Source organism: Triturus cristatus, chromosome 2_1, assembly GCF_964204655.1.
Source record: "Triturus cristatus chromosome 2_1, aTriCri1.1, whole genome shotgun sequence".
Classification (NCBI taxonomy): Eukaryota; Metazoa; Chordata; class Amphibia; order Caudata; family Salamandridae; genus Triturus; species Triturus cristatus.
The window spans coordinates 229,035,433-229,049,412 of NC_140581.1; the positions used below are offsets into that span (position 1 = coordinate 229,035,433).

At 43.9% G+C, this 13,980-nt stretch overlaps 1 protein-coding gene across 1 annotated transcript in view; it reads right to left on the reverse strand.

Moving 5' to 3' along the window:
- Nucleotides 1–13,980, reverse strand: part of ALPK2 (alpha kinase 2) — a 514,940-nt gene that overhangs the window by 45,285 nt on the left and 455,675 nt on the right. The window contains exons 10-12 of the mRNA XM_085630379.1: nt 9,177–9,451; nt 6,983–7,071; nt 3,445–3,662 (exon numbers count right to left, since the gene is read on the reverse strand). Coding sequence (XP_085486505.1) covers nt 3,445–3,662; nt 6,983–7,071; nt 9,177–9,451 — 582 coding nt within the window. The remainder of the gene's footprint in view (nt 1–3,444; nt 3,663–6,982; nt 7,072–9,176; nt 9,452–13,980) is intronic.

Here is a 13,980-nt window from a genome sequence, read left to right on the forward strand (position 1 = left end):
AATGTGTGCACGTGAGCACAACATTAGAATCAGTAGCATAGAGTCTTTAGTTAACATGGATGGGTCGCAAATAGAGTAAATACATTGCATTTTTCATAATGAAGTTTTAATGTTGACATAACAAGTCCTCAAATCTATTTCCATGTGTTGTGCATTGCCCACTTAAAGCACGTTCTCCTTTCTGTCTGTGCAGCTGGTGTTAAAAGAAATAGTCTTTTAGCGTTTTGTAAAATCACTCAGTTTTACAGTCCTGTTGTGTGGTAACGTGTATTATAGCTGTAATCATGTCCGAGCTCGCTGCCTGAGGTACAGGCATATTATGTTTCCATATTCAAGGTTGATATTTATGCTAGCAGAACTATGGTTGGCTCAAATTTTCAAGCAGCGATGAATTAATAATGCAATGTCATTTCCACTTGTATGTAGGTTAAAAGTCCTGTTTGTTTATTAAAATTCGGAGGGTTTTTAGAGTGAGCTTGTTTTACCTAACGAAACTTCTGAATGATGATTGGCTTTTAATAAAGTAACTTTAGACGTCCAACCCATGGTGACACTTCACACCCATCTTGGGGCCTGGGTGTCTACTGCTGAAATGCTATATGAACCTGTGTATTTGGAATGCGTGCCATCGGTTCTTCCTCTACCCTTGAAGACAGGCTCCACGCCAGGCCATTGTTTGACTTACACATAGAATATGTTTATGATTCTCCCCTGCCTTCAAACTGAGCAGTGGGTTTGACTATGTGTTCTTCGAGTTATTCTATACTTTTTGCTATGTCATGTTTGGTTCTGGCTATTAGGTGGAATAAGGCTCAATTTCCATTGCCTATGCTAATCCACATTTGTTCGCATTTTGAGCATTTTAAATTTAATAACTGACTATTTTGCCTTCTGTTATGATTTCTGAATCTGAAATAAACCTTCACGGTTTGTATTTGGTCCGTGCCGCGTGAATTTCCCTATGTGGGTTATCTGGGTTTTCTTTTAATTTTAGTCCTGGGGTTCCCATCCTTTAAAACTTGCACATGCCCCTATTTTATGGTAAAACCTGCCCACATACAAGAGCTTCAGTTTTAGCCCCGATTGAAATTATAACGGGATCACTTTCTTTGCATCTATGTCAAAATGGATAACCACTGTAAATAAGGAGAAAAATGCTTGCGCAAGACCTTGGTCACCCAACAATTTGTCCTCGTCGCTTTTAATACGTCACACACAGTCTGTCTGTCTGTCTCTGGGACCGATTCACAAAGTTCTCCTCTGTGGGTTAGTGTTTCTCACACCTGGAAAGCTCAGGAGTTAGCCATGCTAACTCAGGTGTAAGACACAACCACTCACACATAATGTTCAGTCGTTCAGGCCTTTGCACGTATTGTTTTTGTAGGACTGATCTGTGACAATACCCTCCAAAGAAGCCTAGCTGACCCACTGTAGTTTTTATTGTACTTTAAAATGGTTCATGGAAGTCCACCCCTAATGGCTGGAGTAAATCTGTCTACCACTTGGCCATTAACCAGTACTAACCGGTGACAGGTGTCCCTTTATTAAGGCTTTCCTTCCCTGTCTCTCTTCCTCCCACACATTCCTGCTTTGCTCGTATGTCACCGCAACAGCACCATCAACCAATGGCCATCTAGTTACGCATGCCATAGGTATGCAGTAGCCAGGAGCCAGAGGTCAGATCAACTTTTGGCCTCCTTTCCACTATAAGTATGTAGAACACAATTAAGGATACATAAGTGGCAGTTCCTAGGATGTGATGTGACATTATTACAAGACACTGATCTGTAGGTGCTGGATGTTCCCAAAACAAATTGAGGTCAACAAAGGATCACGGCTCAATGGGACTCTGATTTATTGCCCGAACACTATAAAGCAGCAGGTTTTGTATGTCCTGTGTTTGAAATGCTACAGTAAAATTAGTTGTCTTGGCTAATCAAATATATTTATTTCAATTAAGCTAAGTAAGCTACATGGATTTTTGGAGCCCCAGGCAAAAGTACATTTTACCTATGAAACTCTATTTGACTACGCAGATAGCCTTTTCCTAGACTATTGCAATCTGAGTCCCTCCTGCAGCAATTATTGGTAGTGCCCTAAGTCAGGTTTATGCAGTCGCCTTAAAGCTACACCCGCCCTAACTCTAGCCCATGTACAACCTGTGTCCACATCTCCAGTCCTGTATGGCCATAGCAAGACGGCCGGCCAAAAAGACACATGCACTTTGAAGTGCCGAGGCCGCCCAGGCTCCTCTCTGCTGCTGTCAATAAGAAGCGGCCCTGTCTCCATCCTGACGTGAGCATCAGGAAGGGGTTATATTGAAAAATAAAATGTTAATAAACCATCTTTATTACTTTTTTATTTTTCAATTCTGGGGCAAGAAGGGGCATTTTAACCAGTAGGGCGACGCTCGTCAGCTCCAACGGAGTACACGCCTCTGCACATCTCACCAAAGTCTGAAATATCACTGACCCCTTTCACCCTCTTCTGCGTCCTCCCAAGCTTTAGTGACGCCTACGCACTCCAACTTCCTCACTACTCAAAAGTCTTCTGCAGCAAAGGCCCCTTGTATCTCCCCCAAGAAAAGGCTCTAAAACACGGATATTCTATGGCCAACAATCCTCTGCTTCACGAAACTCAATTGGCACTGTATAACTGCCACAAATGAAAATAAAAAAATATTAAATATTATGGGAAGGGACAAAATTCTGTGAAGGCAAAGAACCAGTAAATAAATCCAGTCCCATCAGAAATCTTAAAAACTGTGATTACTGCATCTATCCTTTGACAGGCTGTTCAGAAACAGAGGGGCAGATTTACAAGCACCTTGCGCCGTTATTGCGTCACTTTTTTTGATGCAACGGCAGAGCAAACAATGTGGCCAATCCACAACTTGATGCATCTGGGGAGATGCGTCACGTTGTAAAGCCCTACGTCAGGTATAATGTATGCAGGGTGGGCGTTCCCACAGAAAAAGTCATGTAAAAGTGACGCAGTGAAATTTACAACATTTCACTGCATCACTACGCCTTCACTGCGTCAAAATCCCTACGCCTGCTCAGACCAGGCGTAAGGAATGGAGCAGGGCTTTTTGAATGGGACTCATCTATCTGTTGTGGCGCATTGCTGGAGTTAAGTCACTTTCATGAGCAACTCCAGCAATGCGTCACTTTTGGGCCAACAGATGCCTCTGAATTTCTGAAGCATCTGTTAATCCTTGCGCCATGGAGCACTATATTGTAAATACAGCGCATCCATAGCGGCGCATCACATTTGTCGCTAGCTCAAGAAAACTGACGCATCTATGTCGATGCGTAAGTTCCTTGTAAATCTGCCCCAGAGTTTTTTTTAGTGTCAGGCTGTTTATGAAACTCTCATTCATTCACACACTAATCCTTTATAATCACGAAATGAACTCTATGGGGTAAGCATGGCAATTCTAACCTTGCATGTCTGTGACCAGCAGGTTGCCGTTGGTTTTCTGATACACCCAGTGCTGGAAGGTGCAACACTTCTGGCCAGCCTCAGAGTCCTTCCTCATGAAGTTGATTTCCTTTCCGTCTCTGATCGAATACTTCACAAAGTCCCCCACAAGCTCCTCCTCCACCGTGGCGTACGGGATGTGGTTTGCAAGGCGATGAATGAGGAAAATAGGAATGATTCTGTAAACAATCAATGATGGAATTAAAAGGATTTTGTTTTTCGATCTATCAAACTCTCTACCAATCTCTCAAATTCTCTTCTACTGTACTATATTTCAAGTTCTACTTTTTAAATCGGTGGAAACATACAAAATCTCTAAATGCATCTCGTTTTGGCTAATACAGAAAAATTCTTGGATAACTAACCAGTTATTTTCCTTGCTCCCTTCTGTTCCTGTTGACTGGAACGCTGTGGTAGGCACAGGATTCCAGCCATACGTCTGGGAATACAATGTGACTTCTCCCAGAGGCTACTATTTCCCATGTGCACTGTAAATGTATGCAAAAGGGAATCAATACATTACTTACCAGTGATCTCCATTGCCCTTAGGATAGTTCTCCTTGTCATCGTCGTGACCCATGCTGGCCATCCAATGTTCCTGTAGGGTAGCCGGGATAATATGTTGCAGTGTCTCCACTTTGAATGGAAGGTAGTGTACAAATGTGTGGAGACATTTCAGGTCTGGGAGAAGACAGAGCCTTCAGTCTGGTTGGGTAGAATAGAAGCCTTGCCGGCATTGGTGGAGTGGTACTGGGGAATGTTACCCATTCTTGAAGAAGGTTCAGCCCTCCCTGATGTCTGAGCAAAATAGATCTCTGGGGGAGAGTGAAAAACAATTTGATATCCTTATCAGACAATGCTGAGCACCCACTAATCTCTCACGACCAAAATCCCCAAGAAATTGCACTGGTGCTTGTGCACTGTCATCTCTGCGCGCTCGCAAGGGAGCACACAGATCAGTGAGCGGGTGAGGAAACTCTGCTCACTTCCCCGAAAGGTTGGTAGCGTTTCCCTGCCAGGAGGCAGGATTCTCATGGGCCATGGCGATGACAAGGAGGACAGTGTTATTGCAAAGGAGATTCTGTTACCCCTATATCTGTTGTTTCCGCCACAGGGAAAATATTTTCTTCATGGAGAAAGTCCTTACCCTATACTCTCAGCAAATCAGGGGGCGACCTGTTTACCTTCCCATCCTAAAGTGGAGTTACTCTTGCCTTCCTTGGGTGGAGTAACGTTCCAACTATATGCAGGGTGGGAATGGTCACAAATTTATATGGCAAACAACACTTTGTAATACCCACATGCAACCTCTTCCATGAGATTTACTACTATGGATTAGTCCACATTCTCGGTGGAGACACCCCCATTATTGGTAAATCCATTTACCCTGCCATTAATCCTTTTATGAATTTCTGGCAGGTGAGATTGAGGTACTTTCATCAAAAACATAACTTTATAGCTAAAAATATTTTAGTGAATTGGGCTCAAAGGGCCCTTTTCTCGAAAATAGTAGTACATCTTTACACATAGAAGTATTGCAACTTTACTACATTTGGGAATTCACGAACATTCCCACTAGTCTGCCTGGGATGCTGCGCGATGCACAGGTTTCAAGATGGGCTACTGGGAATGTAATGTCACATGTCCCCGAGCTCCTGTTTCCTCTGTGCGGAAATCTCCATTATCATAGAAGTAAGCAAAAGCAGAAGTGACCCCTTGTGCAAACACGATTTTTACCTTTGTTTTGTCCATGGCTAAAAAAAATCGCTTTGCAAAAAATTCCTTTTCCCTTCACCCCGAGTACATCCGGGGGTGGTCCAGTTCTCTTCCCATCCTGCCAAGGTATGTGTGGCCGGAGCACATTTCCATCCATTTCCACATACATTTGTGACTGCCCACAAATGTAGACGTTTGTAGGTGTTTACAAGGCATAACACAACGTAAAAAGATAACTTCTTACCTATTGCAAGGGATTTACTACTGTGAATTTCCACACACTCCTGGCAGAGAAATCTACTCTAGGAAATCCATTTACGCCCATCAAAAATCTTTTTGTGAATTCCTGGCTCGCGTAAATGAGGTATTTTAGCCGATAATAACTTTGTGAATTGGACCCTTGGTGTTTATTTTTTGCCTATTATCCTTAAGGGGCCATAAAGCAACACCTTTGTTCTTTAAAAAAAAAACACCTCATCACATGACTGCGTTCATTAAGAGTTTGAGAAGCATCGAACTGTCATCAGCTAGAACCTATTTAAAGATAATGAAGTCAGACCGAGCACGACCTGCGCAGAACTTGGCAGTGGACGTGACAACATGCATTGCATGTGCGGGCAGCACACAGGAGGCTCCAGTTATATGACCTTTCTGTGAGGCCTTCCAGCAGTCGGGCAAATCCGCCAAATCACATATCCTCTTGTTCTTATTATTAGCAGCTAACCTTTATTCTATTCCACTGCCACGTCCTTGGCTGCAGAGCTGTCATGGAGATGCAGGTGCCCTGGTGTATTTGAACCCTGCATGTTTCCATCCCACACCCAAAGCTGCTGTTACCACTCTCCCATCCTTTCCAGAACATAACTTCAGATTCATTACCCAGGCAGGGGTCCTCTCACATATTGATGGACGTAATGGCACAACTGTTTACAGCTACAACAAACATTGTTATCCACTGGTCATCTTGAGTACCTAGTTTGGGTTACTCGTTAATGGCTCAGCCTCCAGTGGCTCCCATTCCATGAAAGGATCAGCTTAAAAAAGCTCATCATCATAGAGGAATCCTGGCATGGAAAGGGCAAGACTGGAGATCTCCTCAATCAAGAATAATGCCCTTAGTTTGGCAGTGCATCCACCAAGCTGCTGTACCGCAGAAGTAGAGAACTGCCCACGTTGGCATTTACATCGTACCATGGTGGCCCGCTGGAACTGCCATCATGAGCAGGGGTGCTGGAATGCACTCACGAAGACTCCCAATGGTAGGGGTACATTTACAGTAACCATAAAATATTCCCAGTGTGCTGGGAGATCTCTCCTCGCATGCTGATAATATTTCTTTGTTTTTTGTGCTAGACCGCCATGGCCGATAGGGTTGACATGGAAGCCTTGAAACTAAATGATGCTGCCAATTATGGAGGAGGCGGGCCACCATAGATTGGGCAGCTGACACCATTTCCAGTGGCGTCACAGCGGGCAAACCCGTGCTTTCCTTTATCATCGCCTTCCTTTGCCCTCTGCATTTTGTGCGAGTAACAATGGTGGATAGCCGATGACCTGTTAGCTCCCTCCTCTAAATCAGGTCCTGGAATTCCAAAATCTTCCTTTTCTATGTGTTTCCCTTGGAACATGGACCACCCTCCTGGAAGGGTTCAGAACAACCATACCAAGTTTAGACTTCCACAAGGCCCTCAAGTGTCATCTCTCCTCCATTCCTCCACCCATCTTCTAACACACGTCCAGCGCAAGCTCTCATTAGTGGCATGAATGCTTTCCGTTTACTTACTCTGGTACTTTTCCAAAGTCTTTTAAATGTTCCGCCTCTGCTGCATACATCTTGGCATACTCCCTGGCTGTATTCTGCACATAACATTCCTGCGTACAAAAAATACATCAAAATATTACTGAAAACACAGTCTTATGTGCTGAGTGTTGATATCTACTTTACAAAGCAGCAACAGTAATGGTACTGTGTGGGAAACTGGAATTTAAGTTTTATCCGGCACAATCATTATCTTCATCCATTCCCATCATCCTTGGTCCCAGTCCAGTGACATCTTGTGGGCGAGACTACAAGCAGCATTCTACCTCATTTTACAGACAATTAGAGCATAAATAAAGCATAATGTGGTTTGAGCCCCCAAACAAAATACCCCAAAATATGAAAAGGTATGAAGCCGCGATATGAGTGGCTGTCGCAAGCATTTGGCACTGGAGACATGCGAAATGTATGCACATAATTGTAGTGAAAACATCCAAGAAATCTCAGGGGGCGTATTCATAATGGCATTTTGGGGTAAGTAAAGTAGCACTTCTGTGATACCTAGTAGTTAGGTACCCGTGCATGCCTCTGTGAAGTGGCCGCAAAGCATCTGGGGTGGGAATAAAATGGGAATTTTCAGGTAAGACTGACCTACCCTAAGTGCAAATAGAAAAGACTGTCCCCTCTTTGAACTGCTACTAACAGGGAGTTCGACACTTGGGTTTGATTCAAAAAGGCAAAAATGAGTATGTGAATAATGCTCCTGTGGTACTAACTCTCCAACTCCTAAATGGATTTGTGAGTCAGCCCCAAAGGTCTGATCCAGAACGATTTGTCTGGGAGTGGTTGTGTCTTGTGCCAGTATAGGTGCATTTCCAGGAGCAACACATGCTGCCTCCACACTGCACCAGGACAGTATGCCCATCATAAGAAACCAGAGATTGACATTTGGTAAATCACTCGTTAGTTAGGTGTGCGTGCTTTGGCATGGAAGCTCAGTGATTGTCTTTATAATACCTCTAAAGCATATCTTCTTCTGATGTGTACACTGTTCCAATCTCACAAACACCACCACATTCAAACCTTTGTAATAGAAACACCAATAATATAACGAAATAAAAACCATGCACGATTTGTTAAAATGACAAGAAATGTCACCCATGATACACTTATTCGTGTAAAAAAAACTAAATATAATGGTAACAGAACAATTACTACAGAAAAAATACTCTATCCTCTCGTTTTTTAATATCCGTTTTTTATGCCTATTTTGAAAACAATTATGTGTCAAAACACAGAACATTGTTGAGAAATTAGTTAAAGGTAGACAAAAACATTTGACTTTGGGAAACATAGATGTGTGGTGGGGAAGCTAAAGTTAGACAAATCAAAGAAAGAGCAATAGAAAACACTGGTTAAAAACTGGTCATGAGTTTAACCAAATATTTGATAATGTAAGAAAACGGAAAAATCAATGATTGAGTAAAGTAGAGGGAATAGTGACAAATCATAGCGAGATACTCGCTAAAATTAAAATCTTGAACTGAGGTTTATCAAAAAAAAAATAGGAAAATTAAATATCTGGAACAATTTAGAAACCTATGAATGAAGCTAAACAAGAGCTGGGCTTTAAGTTCATTCAATGAGCTGATATGTTAACTAGATAAAGTTGTACAAAGTTAATCACTCGATGTTGGGGCAAATCCGTCATATGCTACTAGGCCATTTAGTTTGTATTTAAAAGTTCCATACGGATGGAGTGCCTTATCTATTGCTGTTGGGTGGTCCCCAAAGGCTGATCTTTTTCTTGGTGCTCTTCAGCCTGGACTTCACAGTTTACTAACATGCTGCAACTTGCAACCAATCCTTCCTTAGGATAACAGCAGAGTCAGATATGACACCAAAAAAGGTCTTATAAGTAACAAGAGGAAGGACACAGCTATAGTTTCCTACTTTTGGTGGGCTTTTTATCTGTATTGAGTTTTTAATAATGCATGTTTTCATCTAGTGTAAGGAAGTCAGCAAACCACTTCTGTATGTACTGTTTTCTTTCTGGTAATAGTTATTGTACTTAATTCCGTCGACAGGCGATCTTTGTCTGCAGTGTTTGTTGAAAGTATGCCAGATGATATTATCACACCCACATACTGCATGCACTAACACACCCATATTATTCACTCATCAGACAGACAGGGACATTCCCAACATAGGAAGTTACCTGGGTTGCCAGTTTGTAATTCCTTTGCAGGAGCTCATCCGTCGTTTTGGTCCCATATGCAACCGCATTGTGCACTTTCAGAACACAGACATGACCAGGGCTAAAGACGGGCACCAGACCGTAGATCACTTTACTTCGAAAGGCCTTCCGGTGGACCCCTTCTCCGAAGTGCAGCTCTTCTGTTGAGATCTTTCCATGTAAATTGCCACCAAAATACCTATCGCAGATGAAATCTTCTCTGAAAAAGAGTTGATTGAATTCAATCTCTTCCCCACCTGCAAATAAGGAAGCAATCCAAATAAGTTTAGAAATAGCTGATGAAATGAGAGATATTACAGGCGAACAGTTAGGATGCCAAGTCTATGTACAGTAAAATGGGAATGAAAGGCAGACTAACAATCTCATATATCAGGTCACACTACTCAAGGTAGATCAGATAGACATATTATGTGTTTCAAAGGAGAAGTGTTCACTTGCAGAGAACTGTGTCAAGCTTTAAACATGCAACAAACAACAAAGTGTTGGAAGGAATGAATGGCTCAATCTCAGCAGCTGGGGCCATATATGAGTCGTCGATGTTCACCCAGAGACAAGCCATATGCAAACCAGGCTTGGTCCTGCTCCTAATGGAACAGTCCAGCCCGAGCTGCCAGTCTAGGTCTACTGCAGATGGGAACACAAACCACCCCAGAGCCGCTTCAGCCTACTCAGGCCTCATCAGTGAGTTACAGCTTGAATCCCATGGCACAATATACTTTAAACATAGGCGCCAATTTACTGTCCCAAATAACGTGAGGCAAGGAAAGTTACATCACACCTGTAACCCCTGGTGACATCACAAGGTTGACCCTTGACCCGCCATTATGCATTATTACCCTTCCCCTAGCCCTTGCATTCTGCTAAGGCCTAGAGGAACAGTAAGATGTAGAAACAACAGAAAATAAATGGGTGTCTTAGAGCATGATTTACTTTGTTCCTTTGTGCCGCAACCATCATGACCCATGAGAAGAGAGCTGACAAGAGAAGTGTCACGGTTACCAAAGGGGCTGGACCTAATGTCCCTGGCTACCCTAGCTGAGGGCCACAGATTCAAACAGACCACCCTTTCATCAAAATTTAGTATTCACAACAAAGCTGCAAAGTTTGCCATTTTCAAATATATTTATTTTGCATTTTCACACAACATGAATATAGCTCGAAGGTATCAAAATACTGTATTCATAAAAATGACAAAGTAAAAAGAGAGAGTGAAGCAATAAAAAACAACAAATGAAATTTGCAAATACGCAGCAACACCATAAATAATAACACATAATACAAAAGATAAATTATAAAAGTAATAGAAAACATCTGCTAGGAATATTTTAAGGAAAGAAGTCACTTTGGAAGGAAGGAAAATGTGAAAGTAATCCTAGGAGTGGGTAATTGGCAGTGGGTGGTTGGAAGCAACAGAGAGTTGTGGGACTTCATGTACTGTTCAAAAGGTTGAGAGGGCGAAGAAAGAGAGGCGAGTCAAAAGCAAGGAAAGGTGAATGGTGAGTTGCTTGAGGCAAGAATTATGAAAGGAAGGCAGGTACCAAAAAGGCACAATCACTTTTGCCTATAAAGAAATATCTTTGAAAAAACAGAAATGTAGGTTTGTTATTGCAGGTTATAAAAGAAAAGGCGGTGCCCAGGGCTGGAGGAAGTGAGTTTCAAGCTGTGGTTGCTCGAGCAGGAAATGATTGGACAATGGCCGGAGGTTGTAATGGCCATTAATAATTCACAAATGCTGCAATTCGCATTGTATTCATCTGCCACTCATCTTAATGTGCCTCAAAGGCATTCGGCAATCTGATAACCAGATTTGAGAAAGCTTTGGGCTGGTGCACAGTAACACTAAGTCTCACTAGGGTATTTACTATCCTATGCAAAAAGTGTTTTGTGCAGGAAAGGCGCCTTTTACCAGCACAAAACTCCCTTTGAGCTGCTTTTCATCACTTTGCCTCCGGAAAGCATATCCAGTGAGTCCATGGGGGGGGCACAGAGGTGGGGCGATCAGCACAAACACCCCTACGTTTTGACGTAAAACTCAATCTACTAAGAAAGCCAGACTGGGCTTGTTTTCAAAAACCTTCTTGAAAGAGATATTAACAAGAAAAAATCTGTTTATTTGTCAAAAAAGCCACACTGTGCATGTGTGCTGCATGAGTGCGGCGGTGCACAGCAGACATCCAATGCGTGGGGTCCTTCTGAGTTTGCTGGGCATAGGAATATGTTCTGTAAGGGTATGCCTCCAGCAGCCGCGACCTGTGCAGGTAAGATTGGTGGAGCGGGGGGTGAGGGGAGAATTTCGACAAAGAGGGAGAAGGAGGAGGAGGAGAAAATAATTATTTATTTAATTTCCCCTCGGTTTAACTTCTTGCAGAGAACATATTTAACGCCAGTACATCTCCAAAGAATGGACCCCGCTCGCCCAGATACATGCCCACGGTGCAGGGCGGATTTTCTGAGGAGCCGTATACTCCTTCTGGCAGCTGGTAGTTGATGAACTGAAACGAGGTACACAGTTGCACATTGAATTGACCCCCCAGTGCTGCCTGCTGAGACTGTTTAAATTCCCACAGAATCAGACTATGACCTATAAATTTGGCCAGTTGGTGATGGTGTTGGCTCGGCGTAGAGTTGCCATTACATGGCAATCTCAGTGATCCCCAACAATAGACATGTGGCATAAAGATGTGGCAGAGTGGGCCCTAGCGAAGTAAATGCACAAACGCTTAAGTAGGAAGGACGATAAACTCGAAAAAGTAATAAGCACATGGCAGGCGTTGACAGACAATCTCCTAGTCCCTCCTTCTGACGATGACTCGGACACAGACCTAGACCCCAGGACAGACAGGATTACCCACAATGACACCGGGGAGGTACACGCTGGGATCCCCCCAATTATTCAACATAGAGATGGTTTTCTTGAACTGGGGAGTAGCTTTTTTTGCATTTGTCACCCCGAGTGGGAAGGCTATGCCCAGACGTGGGTCCCGTGCTCTCCATGTCACTGGAATCAAGCTATCCTGGCTGAAGAGGGGTGAAACCCCGAAACCGGTCCTAGGATGCTTGTTTCCAGTCCAGGGAGGACCTGGTTTGGCAGTTCGGGCTGGACTGTACCCATGAGGCACTGTGTCAAGACTGATTTGCATATGGCTGGGTTCAAACTGGAATGGCATGGTGAGCAAAAAAACGGTGGATTTAGGCCCAGATCTCTGTACTGGGGTGAATGTATGACATTGTTCTGCATTCTGCCCATCAACTGTTGTTCTTGCATTTGTCACCCCGAGTGGGAAGGGTATGCCCAGACGTGGGTCCCGTGCTCTCCATGCCACTGGAATCAAGATATCCTGGCTGAAGAGGGGTGAAACCCCGAAACCGGTCCTAGGATGCTTGTTTCTAGTCCAGGGAGGACCTGGCTTAGCAGTTCGGGCTGGACTGTACCCATGAGGCACAGGGTCAAGACTGATTTGCATATGGCTGGGTTCAAACTGGAATGGCATGGTGAGCAAAAAAACGATGGATTTAGGCCCAGATCTCTGTACTGGGGTGAATGTATGACATTGTTCTGCATTCTGTCCATCAACTGGTGTTTTTGCATTTGTCACCCCGAGTGGGAAGGTTATGCCCAGACGTGGGTCCCGTGCTCTCCATGCCACTGGAATCAAGCTATCCTGGCTGAAGAGGGGTGAAACCCCGAAACCGGTCCTAGGATGCTTGTTTCCAGTCCAGAAGGACCTGGCTTGGCAGTTCGAGCTGGACTGTACCCATGAGTAACAGGGTCAAGACTGATTTGCATATGGCTGGGTTCAAACTGGAATGGCATGGTGAGCAAAAAAACGATGGATTTAGGCCCAGATCTCTGTACTGGGGTGAATGTATGACATTGTTCTGCATTCTGCCCATCAACTGGTGTTTTTGCACTGGGGAGTAGAAACGACACAAGGATATCTGGTGGGGGGGGATTTGGATCCCAGGTCGGGTCCTCTGGATTAATAGAATGTCATATTCTTCCTGTTGCCCTGTCTGTATACATTTTAATGATATGAACATGAGTGTTTTATATAGCGCTAGCTGGACCCGAAGGTATCGGAGTGCTTTACATGTTACACGAAGAAATGTAGGCTTGTGTGGGTCGCAACAGTCGACCAAAGAATATTGAACAATACAGCATTAAGGTGGTCAAAGAGTCAAGAAAAAGTAAATACCAACACAGCATTAAGGTAATGGCGTCAGTGACGCATTATAGAATGCACGAGCCATCCTTGCACTGGGTCTGGACTTTTCTGTGCGCGCCCCTTGTGCTCAGGGAAGTAAGAGTTTATCCTCGAGTGTGAAATTATGCGGCTGCTCATACAGCCACTTAAGTGAACAAGGCCACACAGCTCCTTAGTATAAAACCATCAGCAATGTTCAAAACAACTCTGTTTGGTGGGGAGAGCCGCGGCTCATGCGCCCTGCTCCCAGCCTTTTATTGCAGTTTTGATATTTTTGGTGAAATTGAAAATAAAGTTTAAAAAACCCTCGTGGTCACTTGTCAAACCCCCCCCCCCCCCATACCCAACTCGGCCTCGCCGCTCTTACCTGCATGGGTCGCGGCTGGCCTCCAGTACAATCCAGTGCTAGACTGTGCACACTCACCTGTGCACCTTCATCCCAGGCTGGGCATCTCACCAAGAAGCCTGTCTGCACCAGCACATTAAATGACAGCAGCAGTGGGACCATCTCACTAGATGTCACTCTGCGCTGGATTGCACCATTCGCGCAGCCAACCCCA